Source organism: Nestor notabilis, unplaced genomic scaffold, assembly GCF_000696875.1.
Source record: "Nestor notabilis isolate BGI_N333 unplaced genomic scaffold, ASM69687v1 scaffold20786, whole genome shotgun sequence".
Classification (NCBI taxonomy): Eukaryota; Metazoa; Chordata; class Aves; order Psittaciformes; family Psittacidae; genus Nestor; species Nestor notabilis.
The window spans coordinates 1-16,165 of NW_009933572.1; the positions used below are offsets into that span (position 1 = coordinate 1).

Genomic DNA, 16,165 nt, shown 5'->3' on the forward strand with positions numbered 1-16,165 from the left:
CTGGATGAGCTTTAAGGTCCCTTCCAACCCAAACCAGTCTGGGATTCTATGAAAGCAAGAAGGTGACGTACACAATTTTGCCAGGCCGCTTATTTGTCCTAGGAGGCGCTCGTTGACCTGTGATGGGCTTTCCACCCGCTTCCAGATGCATCCTCAGTTTGTTACCCTCAAAAGGCTGTGCTTTAAACCCCTCACAGCCCAGGGAATCACGATGTCCCTGGGACTCAAATGCTGAGGCCATTCCTTCTTCCCAATTTAGGAAAGTGCTGTTTGTCAGGCTTCCAATTCTGTAGATAATTTGGTGGCTCATCTCTATTGCTTGGAGAAGTAAGGGCAAAAGGCAAAGGCATTGCATACATTTAAGATCAATACGTTAGACCAGTAAGCAGAATGAAGTCCAATAATGAATTAGTAAACATTCCATGCAGAGGTTCCTTTAGCAATGTGGTATGATTTGTTTTGTTGGGTTTTTTTAGCTAAAGGGTACTTACACACACTAGATTTAATTAATCTGCAAAGCTTTTTTTCTTCTTTGTGTATGTGGGACAAATACTTGCAGTTTTCCCATTCTCAGTGAGATTCCTGCATGTGCTTTTTGCTGGTGTTGAGCCTCAGGGTGAGAAATGCCCAGACAGTTTCCAAATTCAAGAAATATTTGTAGCTGCAGCTGATGGTTAATCCACCATCCAGTCAGATGTATTGGAGATGACTTGGATTTGTACAAGTCACACTGTTTTTTCTTGCTGCATTGTGTTCCTTGTGGTGTGTAAGCCAGTGGATGGTAGTTGCTGGGAGGCTGTGCAGTGATCTGAAAGGTGCTGCTAGTCCAACAAGGGCAAAGACTGGAAGAGCTTAGCACTTTATTTCCACGCCATTTTAAACCTCTGCAAGGTCATTCTTGCTCCTGACCATGCTACAAGGTGGGTTAGCTCCCTCCAGCTGGTTTCATGATCCACCTCTTTCCTCCAGTGTCTGCAGCCTCTCTTCCCCACAGAGAGAGGCTGGGTGGAAAGTAAAGGTTCTTTCATTCATGTGTGGGGGCACAGCTCGGTGTTGCAGTCCTACACAGTGGCTGTCCCATGGAGTCCCTCACTTCAGCAGAGGTGGCATGCCCTCGGGAGCACTGCTCTGTGGTGGCCCTTTCACTCTGGAAGAAAAGAAGGCAGGTTTGGGCAGATGGGCAGAAGAACAGGAGGGCTGACAGCCCCCATCCCCGCTGCACCACCACCTGCAGATGGGGAGTTATGGGTGGCAGAAAGAGGGGTCCCTGCCTGTCTCAGCAGGCTCCATGTGCAGGGTAGGATGGAGCTGACTCACTGTGTCTTCTCGATGTCCTCGATGCCCTCAGGCAGGCACACATTGAGTGTCTCTGGGAGCAGGAAGGCCACCAAGCCGCAGCACACCGCTACCCCACAGTAGGTCACCTCGGGCAGAGACCTCCACACCTCATCCAGCAGAAACATAAGTGGGGCCAAAGCCCCACCAAGGCGTGCCATGAAGGACGAGTACCCCATCCCGTTCTGCCTGGAAAGGGAGGGCACAGAGGAGGTGCAGAACACCACAGGGAACAGATGGTGACTTCTCTCGTATCAGAGCTTGGGAGGAAGTGCAGACCCTCCACTCCTTCCCCATATTTTTCTTAAGTGCTGAGTCCTTTCCTCCTCCCCCTTCCCTGATTTTTCCTCTGCCAGTTTTTTTCTGGATTGTTTTGTTGTTTCATTTTCTGTATTTGTATCTTCCTACAATGATAATTGCCCCCAGCACAGAGGGATGTGGAGCTGTTGGAGTGAGTCCAGAGGAGACCACTGGGTTGGAAATGGATAATTTTTAAGGTCCCTTCCAACCCAAACCATTTTAGGATTCTCCTCCTCAGATGCCTGAGTATGTGTAATCCCTAGAACCTGCTACTTCTGGAGGCAAGGCATCAGTCTTAAATTCTAGCCAACAGCACGTCCTGCAGTGCTGGTAGCGAAGACCTGAAGGTGACATCTTATCTTTGTGGTTGTGCACTCAGGCAAGTAGCATCTCTTACCTCAGTATGGTGGGGTAGAGCTCAGAGGTGTACAAGAAGACAGTTGTGAATGCACATTCTGAGAAACCTTTGCCCATAATGGCTACTACAGAGCGCAAGGAGGTGAAGGCTAGAAGGAAAGAAAAGGCATTTATGACAATGGTGAAAGAACAGCCTCTAGGAAGAAATTTCTTTTGGCCTCAGGTACAAGAAGAAAGAAGGTTCATTGCTCCTGCAGACAAAACAGGGAGCTTCATAGGAGCTGCTGTCTCCAAAGTCTGGATAACTATTAGCTCAAGTGGGAGCTTGAACTGATGAAAGGATAGGTTCTGACATTTCCCATTGGACAATGTCTATAATAAAGATAGGCATTTCACCTTGTCATCACTGGACCTTCACTAGCCACTTCACGGTGACTTGAGACCATCTTTGGCCACGAGATATGAGGGCTAGCCCACATTAGCAACCTTGTCCCCCAGACGGCCTTGAGGTGGAGGACATGTCTATACAGAACTGCCTGTGAATGAGTTCTCCTTCTCTAGGGCTGCACAGAATGGACCCCTCCCCTTTAGCAAGGACTGGAAGGAGATCTCACGCTTGGGGATAATGACGTTGGCTCCTATGCATAGTCCAGTCAGGATGAGTGACCATGCCTGGCTCTGCCGACGTCCGATTCGATTCACCACCACATATATGATCATCTTGGCTGGAATCTCGATGACACCAAAGACAAACTGAGAGAGATACATGTTGAGCCCAAAGCCAGTTAGATTCATGCTCATGCCATAGTAAGAGAAGGCAACACCAAACCTGTAAGGAGTGTGTGGAGATGGGGATTAGAGAAATCCAGCTGGGGAACTGCAGAACCCCCCCTGCTGTACGAAGTGACACTGCTTACCACACAGCCCCAGAACACAGAGAGATCTTCCGCAGAACCGGTGTCCTGAACAAGCTGATGTAGGAGTAACTCCCTCCTGGCTTTTTGTCTGTTGCCATCTTTCTGAGGGCCTGGGAGAGGTGGAAAGAAGGAAATAGCTCAGCTGCTGTACTTTTAGGAAACCCTGCACAGGCTGGAGCCTCTGCCTTTCCCAGCTCCACCTTGGATTTTCCATAGGTTTCCACTGCAGAACAATTCTCCGGGCATACATTGTCCAGTGTGGATTGTTAGCCAGATTTCTTGACATGTGGAAGGACAACTGGGAGAGCCAGAACAGTGAGAACCCCAAGAAACTTAAATCGCACATAATTCAGTGATGACTGAGAAGGGAGAAGGATGAGGGAATCTGCAGGCCTAGAGCATCACCTACAGTTAAGATGGTGCTGAACAGTCCTAGGGGCTGGGGACCTCTGGAAATATCTAATAAAAGAGAAATCCCAGCCCAAAGAGCTCCCTGGTTAAAATAATTGTGCCAAATAAAAGCAAGTGTTAGGAAGAGGATAGCTGTAAGTAACAGCCTGTTTCTCTAGGGAAGAGCTAAGATTTTATTTCTAATTGCATACTATTCTTTGCAGTTTCTGGGTGAGTGATAAAGCTTTTCCTACTGGAAAAAAAAAATCACACTGGGAAATTCCTTAATCAGTTCTGTAAGACAATGCTATTAAACCTGAAAGTATGTCAGTAACGTGCTGTGCAACTACCCCGAGATCATGCATCTTTCACAATCAAAGTCTTCTGAACTAAGGAGAATCAGTTGTTCCTTTAGTAAGTCATCAAAACACACTGGTGCCTGGTCAAATCAATAAAGTAAACTTGAACCAGGCAAGCTGTGTTTGGATATGAACAAGAAAAAACAAGCATGTCCTTATAAACCTCAAGGTGTCACAACTGGAAGCCTTTCCTGATTGTGGCCCAGTGGCCACAGTATGGTGTGACTTGGTGCAAGGCTGTCACAGTGGGGAAGTCCCAGCTACATTTCCTAACCCTAAAATAGTATGAGGGTGCAAGCTCATGTCCTTCCTGGTGAAACACTGTGCTCTGAAATACAGTCTCATCAGCCAAGGCTGAATGAAAAAGGTTGTAACATTTTATTTTTACATATTTAGTCAGAGCTCCTGGCTTGTTTAAAGGCAAGGCAGAGTCACACGCAACTCCTGTCTGCCACAACTCGTATACTCATCATTCCCCACATGATTAAACACCACTTTTGTGTTGTAAATTAAAAGGGCTAACCACCTCTTCAATAGATATTAAGAAACTGCTTTTAACAAATGACATGCTGGCCAGGATAAGAAAGTGGTGTGGATGCAGGAGCAGTGGGTGCACAGAGATGCAGCTGGACCATGCACAGGTCTCATATGCTGGTGCCCAGGGTTTTCTATCTTCCTCTTTTAGTAAGAGGAAAACCAATGGACATGAAAGAAGAGATCAATGTTTAATGAGCCACAAACTTGTGTACCCACTGGATTTCACAGCTGAGCTTCATTGCTCTTGGGAAGGTCAAGATAAATCATGTGGGCCAAATTAGTCCACATGATTAGAGGTGTCAGATGTGCAGCCGTCCAAGCCTGGCTGTGAAGGTTTGGTGTGACTGCAGACTATGCTCTGGTGTTTCTCCAAAGGGAGAGACCAACTTCTGTCTGGCCCTTGAGTCCTGCCTAGAACTGGGACATCTCTTGAGCTTATCACATCCAACTTGAGCCAAGTGTCCTTTAAAAAGCATCATGGACCAAGGTGTCAGCTTTTGTGAGTCTAACTGAAAAACATACATTTTTAAGATAGAAATCAGCACAAGATGAAGATCTCCAGATCAGCATTGAGAAACGGTGTGAGGAGTTGGGGATAGGTGGCTGGTTTTTAGGGTTCTTCTTTGCCTTTTTTTGTTCAGTCATCTAGCTGAGCAGCTTTGCTCCATCCTTTGCATCTCTAGGGTCACTGGGGCACTGTGGCTGACAAGTTTATATGTACGCTAGAGGCAACCCTAAGGTGGACTAGCTTTTGCGTTTTTGGATAACCCTACATGCAGGATCTCAAGTGCAACATGAGAGAAAATATGCCAACTACATGCTATTAATGTGTGTTTGATTTCTGCTAGCACTGTACTTGGCAATCACTAAAGCAACCAAGAAGGCAAACACTGAGCTGCACAAAGTGCTCATGCATCTCCATACTCTTCTATCTGTTCTGGGAGAGATGCCTCTGCCTTATTTTTTCAGGCTGTGCTTCTCTCTTGCTGTGTATTTAGTGCAATCCAGTGCATTGAGGCTTCTTGTGATGGCAATAATGAATGGAAAGACACCCCACCTAACGAAGGAGATTTCTGGCCTTATGGGAGCTGAGCTGCTGCTTTATTTTAGGAGTGGATGTAGCTGCTTTCTAGAGTAAAATAGCACACTAGGGAGTCCACAGTTCACACCGCAGGCTGAGCATTGCTTCAGGTATCAAACACATGTAAAATAGAGAGAGGATGGGGGAGGAAGAACATGTGTCTGGATCTCCAGTTTCTCACCTCTGGTGAGACAGTGAAGTCCTTCCTCCCGTTCATTCTTGCACATCTGAGCAGATTCCTGTGGGCTTGTTTCACTTGGCCGTTGGCTATGAGCCACCGGGCAGACTCTGGGACCCACCTGGTGCAGGGATAGAAGACAGGGCTACTGTTGGTGCTCCATGTTTTCCAGCCCACATACCTGGCCCTGGCCCAAGACAGGGGGTCTTCTCTAGGAGACTTCAACCTCGGCTACAAATAGCAACTCTGGTGCAGTAGTGGGACACCCCTGTCACATGTACATGCTGTTCTACCCTTAAAGGAGTAGAGTCTGCTGTAAACTTTGAAATTGTAGGATATAAAAGTATTACTCTGTAGAAAGGATTTAGTGAGCTCTACATTTACTTTGTTCGCTGCTAAAATGATTTGGTTTTCACAATTATCAAAGCTTCCTGCACAAGGCAGTCAACTGGGGTGTAAATCATTGCAGCTGTGGCCCCCAGTGAAGCATCCATGGTAGTCACTGAGCGACAAGGGATGCTGTTCTGCTCCAGAGCTATTCTTGTGGGAATACCTGCTTATTATTTTGACATGGGACTTTTGTCCAGCCAGGAAATGAGCTGCTTTGGATCATCGAATAAACTGATCCAATAAACTTTATGTTAGTCACCGTAGCCGTGGATTGACCCTCCATTCTGTCTGTATTACTACATGAAAAAAAGGAGAAAAATGAGTTTCTTAGATTAAATGAACCATGTCCCATTTTAAAGCTTAAGAGATGTAAGGTCTTGCTTAATGCTACAGGAGAGAAATAGCCCACAGAAAGCAGATGTATTATTTGACCCATCAGAATGAGACAGCTGAGAAAGGCCATGGGAATGTCATAGGTTCATATGGAAGAACTGGTACCAAAGGTATCTTCCCAAATGAGATGGGGACAGAGGATGGATAAATGATCTATCTTGAGTCTACAAGGGATTAAACCCAAGGATCTGGCCTGGTCCTGCCTGCCTTTACTGGGCTCTGTTTTCTTGCTCTAAGCCATGTCTGACAGTGCTTACAGTGCCAAATCCTGCTCTTTTGCACTGTAGCCTGTCCCCCAAATGCCTCAACCCCAGTCCTGCCTCCTCTTTGTCCCCAAAGCCTGCTCCCATCCCCACCAGCCATCTGGCTGCACTCACCACAGGCAGACAATGCTCAGAAGACAAGGTCCTGTGACGGCTACTAGTAGCCAGTGCCATTCCCGCACCAAGTACGCTACCATGGCCAGCAGCATGTTCCCAATGCTCCAGAAGATGCTAGTCAGGATCCCGGAGAAAGTGCGGTGCTGAATGTCCACCCACTCCATCCCTGCAAGAGGGAGGCAGTGTTCAGCTGGGACACACAGGGCTCCTCCAGGAAGGGGTCTGCAGGGCTTTTAACAAGGGCAAAGCAAGGTGACATCCCTGGTCTTCTCCTCCAGGAAAGCTGCTCCACTGTTTGGCTGACATTTGGCACATTTAAAACGTTCATCCACAATGCTTAACCTCTGGCAAAGCTGTAGGCAACTGAAATAAAGCCTTAAAAGAAGAAATACTGGACATACAGTAAGAAACAGTGTGGAAAACACCTTAGGTGATTTTTTTTTAGTCCCATTCAGTAGTATTTAAATGATTGTCTTCATCGAATATTTTTTCCCCTGTCCACAATGCACAGTTTCCCATGTCTCTGCCCACTCATTATTCCAGATTAAAGAAATACATTAAGATGAATTGTCATTCATATGGAATCCAGCTGGAGTAGATACCAAGGCACATGTGAAGCCAGAACTGGTGGTGGTCTTCTTATTTGTGTGTGTGAACTAAAAGCCATTTTTTCTCCAAAGATCTTGACATCTTCCTGCAATCTCTCACACTCAGAAATGTCCCTCCCAAGCTCCACTTTGTCTTGCAGGCATCAGCCTTTATAACAATAATAACCATAGGAACCCTTGGGATTTGTCAGGTCTCCTGTGGGCTTTTCCAGTATTGAAGCCATTCTGGCTTGATTTTTGGCTATATTGGCTAAAACCTCGAGTTTTTTTGCTGTACCTGTAACTTGCTCTTGGGTACAATGAGTCTTGCCTAGGAAGTCCCAACTATATCTACAAAATCATTCAGTGCTCTGTTGGGTACCCTGAAGATAGTTTTTATGGCTTAATTACCTAAGTTCCTCAGGCTCAGGTTTGCTGAGCTCTGCATGATTTTGTTTTATGTGTGGTTCTTTCCCCACACTCTTATGGGAACTCAGGAAAACTGTGAGCAAACTCAAGACCAGGGGGTTGGGAATACCCTGTGAATGACACACCATCCTCCTCCTGCTGATGAATTGTCTTAACAACGTATTTGAAGGGTGAGAATTCGGTGTCAGAGGAAAGCGGCAGATACTTTGGTCTATGTCTTTTATTGTGCTACTGAAGAACCTGAACAGGAATGATGTAGCCTGGATTGCAAGTGTTCACGTTGCAACAGAAGTTCTCATAAGTAGTTGTTGCATTTAGAGAAGCCTGTTCAACCATTAATTAGACTGTCAGAAAATTGTAATTCTTGGATCATCCCAGGAGGGATGTTCTTTTGGCTGTGTGTAGTGATATTGCATATGTATAATGATTTTCAAGCCCCTGTACTAGCTCTGCCCTGTCTGTTACACAAGTCCCTACCTACCCACTGCCCATCAGAAGACCCCTGTGCAACTGGACACCCACAGACCCCCATGTACTTACCCAGAGGCAACACAATCAGGGAGACACCACTCAGGGCCACGCCGGTGAGGGTCCGCGTGATGGCCAGCATGCTGTAGGACACAGAGGCTGCGCTCAGCATCCCAAACACGACCGAGCACACAAGCGACAGCTGGAGCATGGCTTTCCGGCCGAACCTGCCACAAGCACAGGCTGGGTTACAGCAGTGAAGCCTGTCCCACGAGTAGGGTTTGAAATGGGGCAAGCAGGGACTTGGGAAGGGAAAGGAAAATATTGCCTGCTCTGCAAAGAGGCTTTGGACATAGCCAGTGCCACAGCAGTGTGATACTGTTCGGTGGGCCAGCCTGCCCCCAGAGCTCTCCAATGGGAAGAGCAGCACTGATCAAAATGATGTATCATCCTCCTCTGTTCAACATCATCATCATCAAAACCAGTGATGTCAGCTGGAAATCTCACAGAACCATAGAATCAATCAGGTTGGAAAAGACCTTTAAGCTCATTCAGTCCCATCGTTCCCCAGCACTGCCAAGGCCACCACTAACCCATGTCACTGAGGGCCTCGTCTATACAGTGTGTGAACACTTCCAGGGACGGTGACTCCACCACTGCCCTCGGGACTGCCCTTTGGGGAAGAAATTGTTCCTAATATCCAGTGTAAACCTCCCCTGGCACAGCTTGAGGCTGTTTCCTCTTGTCCTGTCCCTTGTTCCTTGGAGCAGAGACCAGCCCCCTCCTGGCTCCATCATCCTTTCAGGCAGTTGTAGAGAGCGATAAGGTCCCCCCTGAGCCTTCTCTTCTCCAGACTAAACCCCCCAGATCCCTCAGCCGTTCCTCTGCAGATTTACTGAGGGTGCACTTGATCCAGGTCATCAATGGAGATACTGAACGTGACTGACCATCATGCTGCTGGCACACGCTGATCCTCCAGTGCCTGTCCCTATGCCTTGCTCAGCAATTCCTTCTTCTGTGGCTCATTCAGGACCAGTCACTGCTACTGCTCTCAAGGAGGAGAGAGAACCATGACACTTCCACCCCCATCTTTGGAAGGAAAACAAAGATCCCAAGGGAAAATATAAGGAATCCAAATGTCAGCCCACACGTGCAAATAGCCCTAATGTCCTAAGGGGTCTGTGGGGAATCTGCTAGGAGGTTGTTCCCCAAGGGGTTTGGAAGCTGTAGGACCATCTTACTCCTGGTGCAGAGTTCTGTGTGGAGAGTGGAGGAACACAGAAAATCAAATACACACAAATGCACATGTATACACACACAGAGAGAGAGAAAATGTCTGTATGTAAGGGAGCACCAGGCGTCAGTCTTCTGATGAGCATCGGCACTGCATGTGAACAAAGTGTACATTCAACCTGGAGTAGGACATTAACCCTGTCAACAGGTAACATTCAGTCTATAGGGACTGAATCCCGCTGCGATTCTGGCATTAGGGCTCTCTCAGTGGCCACCTGAGAAAAGTTGCTCCAGGGGAAAAAGTGATGTGCTGGGATATAACGCACAATAACATTCCTAAAGATAATCATAAATGACTTCCTGCAGCAGCTAACTAATGAAGCTACCCAGAACACCCCAGAGCTGCCTTCAGTTTCCAGCAGGGAACTGCTTAACAGAGAAGGTGCTTTTATTAAATGAAGACTTTTCTTGACAATACAGTAAGAGGGATATAGACCCATAAGGTTCCCCGCAGGATTCTATTTATGGACTATTACTGGGCTTTCTCAGCAGAAGCACACCACCAGCCGGGGAGAGCAGAGGCAGGATTGAACTGCAGGCTTCCTGTTTTGCTAGCAATAATGCTGTTAAAATTCTCTTCAAAGGGAGAGGTGGGAAAGCGCAACCTCTGAAAGATTACATGCAAAAATACAACAGAAGGAGTGAACTGCAAAAGCATAAAATGAATAAAAAGCTGAATTTATAAATACGCCAGTCTGGAAGGTGGCCAAAGCATCATACAGCGGTTTTGTGCAAGGACAAGGTCCACAAAGAGTGTCTGGAAAAGAGCAGGCAGTAACATAAACAATATGTAGATATATATTTGCATATATGTGTTCACAGTGTAGGTTGTTGGAGAGTTTACCAGGGTGAAATCTGGATTCATTCTCAAATCCAAATGTCTGTGGAGAATAAATCAAACCTGAACTGTAACAGAAGTCCAGGACCAGATGGTTTTCACTCTGAAGCACTGGAGATGACATCCCTGCGTTACTGTCAGAACAAATAAGTGGGACCTCATCTTTATTAGAGAAAAGGGTGGTTTCTAATGGAGTGTCAGCTTTTAAGGGGCCTTAGGGGAGAGGTGGGTCATGATCTGCCCCATTTACTGCAGCTTACTGGGCGTGCTGCCATGCCGTGGGTGCAAGCCTTTCCGGAGGCAAGCTGTGTGCCCTGTGCCAGGTGGCTGGGGTGGGCAGTGCAGAGTCAGCTCTGCTCCAGGCTGCTGCCAGTCCAGTCCTTGTTACCTGCCACATGAGCAGACCAAGGGGTCCTGGTCTGACTGATTGGAAGTCAAGCCATAACTTGGTCTTTCTTTGTTAGCTTCTCCAAGCTTTCTCCATTTGGAACTAGATGATCTTAAGGTCCTTTCCAACCCTGACCATTCTATGATTCTGTGATTTCTTCTGTATCTTTTTGAGATGGAGAAGAGGGTGAAGGGACCTGCACATAGTATTCTAGATGTGGATCCACCATGCGTTTACATGTTACTGCATAGTGACACTCTCTTTAAGCTTATATTCCTTTCCTAATGTTCCTTAGTTTTCCATTTGCTTCCCCAGCAGCTGAGTGGATGTTTGCCTCAAACTATGTCATAAACCCAAAGTCTTGCTCCTGAGCAGCTGTTGTCAGCTCAGAAGCCTCCCATTTTAAGTGAGAAGTTGGAATTGTTTCTCTGTTTTAGCTTAATCTACTGTTAAACTTTGTCTTTTGCTGCTCCCACCCAGTCACAGAGCTCTCTGAGCTCCTTCTGCAGGTCTCTCTCCACACTCAGACCCCGTCTTTATCAGCCTGGCCACTCATCATCACCTCCTCACTCGCTGACTCACCCACTCCCTCCTTTTCCAGGTAACAATGCCCTTAGTGACATGGTTTAGTGGTGAACATGCAGCCCTGGGGTAAAGGTTGGATCTTAAAGGTCTTTTCTGACCTACTCGATTGTATGATTCTATGATAATTTACAAGTGTGCTGAGCAGCACACAAATCTAAGCACAGGTCTCCCTCCATTGTCACAAGTGAATACTTACATCTCCTCTCTCCTTCCTGGCTTTTAATCAGTTATTTAGTCATGCAGAGACCTTTGTTCTTATCGCAGGACAGCTCAGCTTCTTTAGGAGCCTTTGGTAGGGAAACTTCCTGCAGCCCATGTAGATGGTATCTCCTCTGTTCACATGTTCAGATAAAGCCAGTATGTTTGTAAGGCATGGATCTTTTGCAAACCCCCTACTGATTCCTCTTTTCTCTTCTGCCTTTCTTTGTCCTGCTCCTTTTCCTGATTCTGAATTCATTTCCCTCCAACTGTGCTATAAAACCGTAGATACAAAGCCAGGACACACAGTCTGAAGATCAGCCAAGTCTTGGGTCCTTGTAAAAGTATACCAGTGTACCCACATGCAAAGATAGGGATGTAAAAAACCCCCATCTTCAGCACTGAGTCTCCAGGTGCTTTGAACTGCGGAGCTGGTTCCCCTTTGCTATGCAGTGATTCTGTAGCCTGATGCACACTAATACTTGTTTGCTCCCAGAGGAAGGAAATCGGGAAGCAGTTTCCTGCAGAGGAAACTCAGCCATTGAATAATGAGCAGCCTACAGTGCAGAGCATATCCTGACTGCGTGCCTGCACCACACACTCTCTGGTAGGTTTCCTGCTCCTGCTGTTTGCAAAAATATTTGATTTCTTAATTGATGACCTTCCAAGGTTATTTTTACTTTAAGGTTTGCATTATCACATGCTAGCATTTAGTCAGAGAGAGCAGATGTGTTCCTGTTTTCCTCATTGCCCCCATTGGGGAATGCTTCCCTGCTTATCAGAACTTCCTTCACCCTGCTTCTCTACTTCCAACCCCCTGCCACGGGCAGGGACACCTTCCACTAGAGCAGGTTGCTCCAAGCCCTGTTCAACCTGGCCTTTGTGAAACTGAAGCTCTGGAGGAACAGCTTGGAAAGGGTCAAACCTGTCTGAAAGGTATCCGAATATCACGGCCCCTATTGTCACGCCAATGAAGAAGAAGGTTGCGGTTGCCTGGTTCAGTCCACGATGCTCACAGACGAGGTCCCACTGAAACACAAGGCCAGAGTGACACTTAGTTCAGTCTCTGCTGCCTGTTCACACCCCTTCCCTCCAGTGGTCAACCATCGTGTCTGGCAATTTAAGTCACCCAAATCTGATTGAGGGGTAGAGCCCTGCACTAAACTGCACAAAGGACAGGGCTGGAGTCCTGAAAAACATAAAGCTGCATTTTACAGAACTCAGACACTGTGTCAGCCTCTCTGCCAGCACTTGTTGGGCATCAGGAAGCTCTCCTGGGTACCACTCATCATGGAGCTCCTGCAATAGCTGCTTTCCTCCTCCCCTGGTGCATGTCTCCCCCAGCTGCCCGTGTCATGCTCCAGGGGCTGCCCGGGTGAGATGGGCATTTGCAGTAACCTGCAAAATGGACCTCAACCTTCAGTTATGGAATGTCGTGTTGATACCCAATTACTGTTGCCCTGACCAATTTCATTTGCAGTTGTCCATGCAGGGAGGAGGGTGGGCAGAGGGGCAGCCAGACCAAATACTTGCTCTTGATGCCAACATAATGATTTCTTACTGAGAAGTTGCTCTATACATTTTTTCTAATGAAGTTAATGGGCATCATTTTGCTTTCTTGGGGATACGAATGTTGCTAATCATTACTGAACGCTGTGGCCAAGCAAATTTCTCTATGTGCAGACTTGGCAAAACTGAATTTAATCATCAACCCGGCCCCACAGCCTCTCTGACAAGGCCAGACCTTGAGCAACCTTTCTTGTTGTGAGAGCAGAAGACCCCAGAGAAAGCCTTGTCCCCTTGCTTGTGTACGAGGCTCCATGCTCAGCATCTGTGTTGCAGAGAACCTCCCCTGCCTTTCCCACCAAGGGTGCTCTACACCTTTCTCCCTGAAACAGTGCAGAAGTGACGTACAGACCTGGTGCACCCTCACCTCTTGTGCTGCCAAAAGCAGGGGTGGGTGCTGGTGGGGAGGTTAAGCCTCAGCCCTGCTCTCACTGAGACAGCCAGCACTGCCATTTCTAACCCAACCATGCCCCTTTAGTCTGACCAAATCATCCCCTTCCCTAAGACCTCCTGTGATTTGGGCTGCTTTTCAAGGAAGGTAAAGCATTAACACACAGAGGTATCACTGTTAGCCCTAGCAAAAGGTTTCAGAAGGCAGGTGGTTAATGTTTGATGGGCATGCTCAAGGTTATGGCTGGTCAGCATAGAATCATAGAATCATATAGGTTGGAAAAGACCTTTAAGATCATCGAATCCAACCATATTTATGTAGTTATGTAACATATAACTTCACAGGCTCCATTTCAGTGGGAGGCCTTTGGGGAGCACACTTGGCTTGACAGCAAGAGGCACTGGTGGTAGGAGAAGAGAGGCACCACTGACTTGCGGAGAAGAGGAGGAAGATGGAGGTCGGTGAGAAGGGGTGGCCAAGGGAATATTAGTTACAAAGTGTTTGGAAAATCCTGAAAGCAAGTCATGGGCTCATGAAATGCTGACAGGGTACAATCCTGTGTGAATGCCATGTGGCCCAGAGAAAATCCTCTGTGTCGTTCCTCTCCTCCCCACACATCTCTCAGTCACCCGTAGAAATTGAGATGCTTATAACGAGAAATGTGGCTTCTAACTATCAGTCTAAGCAAGATCATAACAATGATAATAATGATGTTGGCTTCTAACTAAGAGCTTCAGAGCTTCGCCAGGAAAACTTTTCTAAACAAGAATTTCCACTGGTTAAAATGCAAAAATTCCTCTTTGATTCTGTGCACCCAGTGATCACCTCTCCCTCCGCTCCTCAAAGCACTCAACTAACCTCATTGTCAGCTAGATCCCAGGCCAGGCGTTACCTGTGTGGCAATGGTGGAGGTGAACTGCGAGTGGTCATAGACCCATCCGTGCTGGCAGTGCTGGATGATGGAGCTGTTTTCTGGCTGCAGAGAGGAATTGAGCAGCAGCTGAAACTGGGGCTGCGAGAACATCTCGCAGGACCTGAAGGTGCCATCGGGATCGCGGGGGATGCTGATGAGCAGAACTTCCTCCGTGGTGAGGTTCTCAAATGCATCTTGGGGTGTAATTGCACAGTGGTGAGAGGGGGTGGCAGCGAGAAAGTTGTGCAGCAGGAAGTGCATGGGAAGGTTAATTCTCGGGAGGCAGAGGATAAACAAAACCAAAATCTGGAATCTGCCAAAGCCGCCGATTTCCAGGAAGAGATCCTCAAATTTCATCTTTTCTGTGGAGTTTTCTCATTCAGCTATGTACCAAGGAGCAGCAACATGAGCTTGGACAGTGGTCTCTGTCCTTGGAGCTCAACTTCCCATGGTTTTCATACAGCCTCTTCACTGGACTTTGAGACCTTGCTGAAAGGTTGTCGAAAGTCACAGTGAAACTCTCCATTTGGGGTAGAGCCAAAGAAATGATCCTGTGTGCACACATGACATCTGCTTCAAGTGGGCCCCGCACCAAGTGCCTTCTCTTTATAGAGTCCTTTTCTCCTGTTGGGGTTTCTGAGAGCGAGATCCACACTAGGAAAGGAAGAGCCTTGTGAAAGCCAGAGGGATGTATCTGAGAGGCTGAAGGAGAGGACATCAATGGTGTGTAACATGCAGCTGTACATCACACTGCTGCACATCACACTGCTGCTGAGTAGGAGCTTTGACCCCAGGGAGGAAGGAAGCAGGGGAAATGATGAATTTTTGGAAGAGTTATAGAAACAATGTCTGGAAAATGCAGCATCTGAGGAGATGTGGTGCCAGAGCTGGTACAGCCGGGTTCACACAACCAACATGGTTCAGAGAAGAGTTCCATGAAGAAGAGTGAGCCCCAAAGAAGAGTCCATGAGCCAGGAACAAAAAACTCCAGCAGAAATGGCAGGTCCAGGCACTCCAGGCCTGTCAAGCTTGCCAGGAGGTGTACAACCTCTTCCATGGCCCGCAAGGACCTGGCTGGAGGGTGACTGCCATTTCAAGCCAAGATAGACACAAGTGCCTGCCCTACAACTGAACAAGCTTGGGAAAAGGGGTGAGATTAGGGCGGTTGAATTAGAAGCAGTGGGAGAAGGAGCTTTGCTCTCACTCAGGGGCCTGCAGGACCCCTTCTTGCAAGTCCCTTACCACCATTGCCACATCTGGGTGCAAGACATCTCCTTTCAGCAAATGCTCTGAACAGGCTGGACCCATGGGGCATGCAGATTGGGGCTGGTGATGAAGGGCTGTAGAGCAGCAGGTAGAGATGAGGAGGTCCACAAGAGGTTTCTGTAGGGCCTCCTGCTGTGGCTGGATGCCTCAGCTGAGTGTCACTGAGATGCAAGGGCACAAAGCACTCTGAGCACGGCAATGCCATGGGCTCACACGTACCAGGAAGAGAATACCATACTGTGACCTTAGGAGATCTTTGCTCTTTTCAGCAGCATTCCTGGTCACCCATGAATAACTAACGCTGCAAACCATTTTGGTGTTACCCTGGGACGAGCAAGGAGGAGGCATGCAGGAGTGAAGCAGGGACATCTGACAGTGATGCGCCTCCAGGGTTACAGTTTAAGCTGAAGTCGAACTAAAGAACAAGTTATTTTTCTTCACCACTGGTCTTCTAAGAGCAAGAAACAGGAACTGCCATTGGCATCCTGCTGCGGATTTGAACCGCAAAGCAGCTTCAGCCTCCCCCTCAGAGATGGGGACATTCAAGCTCTGCAGCTCCTGGGGCTCCTGTTTGAAATGTACAGCAGCAGATGGCTGCATTTCTCTAACCCAAATGTGTTCATTTA

At 47.5% G+C, this 16,165-nt stretch overlaps 1 protein-coding gene across 1 annotated transcript; it reads right to left on the reverse strand.

Annotated features, from left to right (window-relative positions):
- Window positions 1–1,089: 1,089 nt before the first annotated feature.
- Window positions 1,090–14,701, reverse strand: SLC22A7 (solute carrier family 22 (organic anion transporter), member 7). The gene is made up of 10 exons (XM_010016946.1): window positions 14,253–14,701; window positions 12,329–12,432; window positions 8,174–8,328; window positions 6,615–6,783; window positions 5,458–5,575; window positions 2,910–3,019; window positions 2,607–2,821; window positions 2,033–2,141; window positions 1,318–1,524; window positions 1,090–1,147 (listed from the first exon to the last, which is right to left on the reverse strand). Exons 1-10 carry the CDS (start codon window positions 14,628–14,630, stop codon window positions 1,090–1,092), a joined length of 1,623 nt encoding a protein of 540 aa, XP_010015248.1. The 5' UTR covers window positions 14,631–14,701.
- Between the last annotated feature and the right edge of the window lie 1,464 nt (window positions 14,702–16,165).

Coding starts and splice junctions, on each gene's coding strand:
- SLC22A7 (XM_010016946.1), bottom strand. CDS start 14,630: ATGAAATTTGAGGATCTCTTCCTGGAAATCGGCGGCTTTGGCAGATTC. Junction 12,433..14,252: donor CCTCCACCATTGCCACACAG/GTAACGCCTGGC, acceptor CTTGTGTTTCAG/TGGGACCTCGTCTGTGAGCA. Junction 6,784..8,173: donor CCTGATTGTGTTGCCTCTGG/GTAAGTACATGG, acceptor TCCCTCTTGCAG/GGATGGAGTGGGTGGACATT.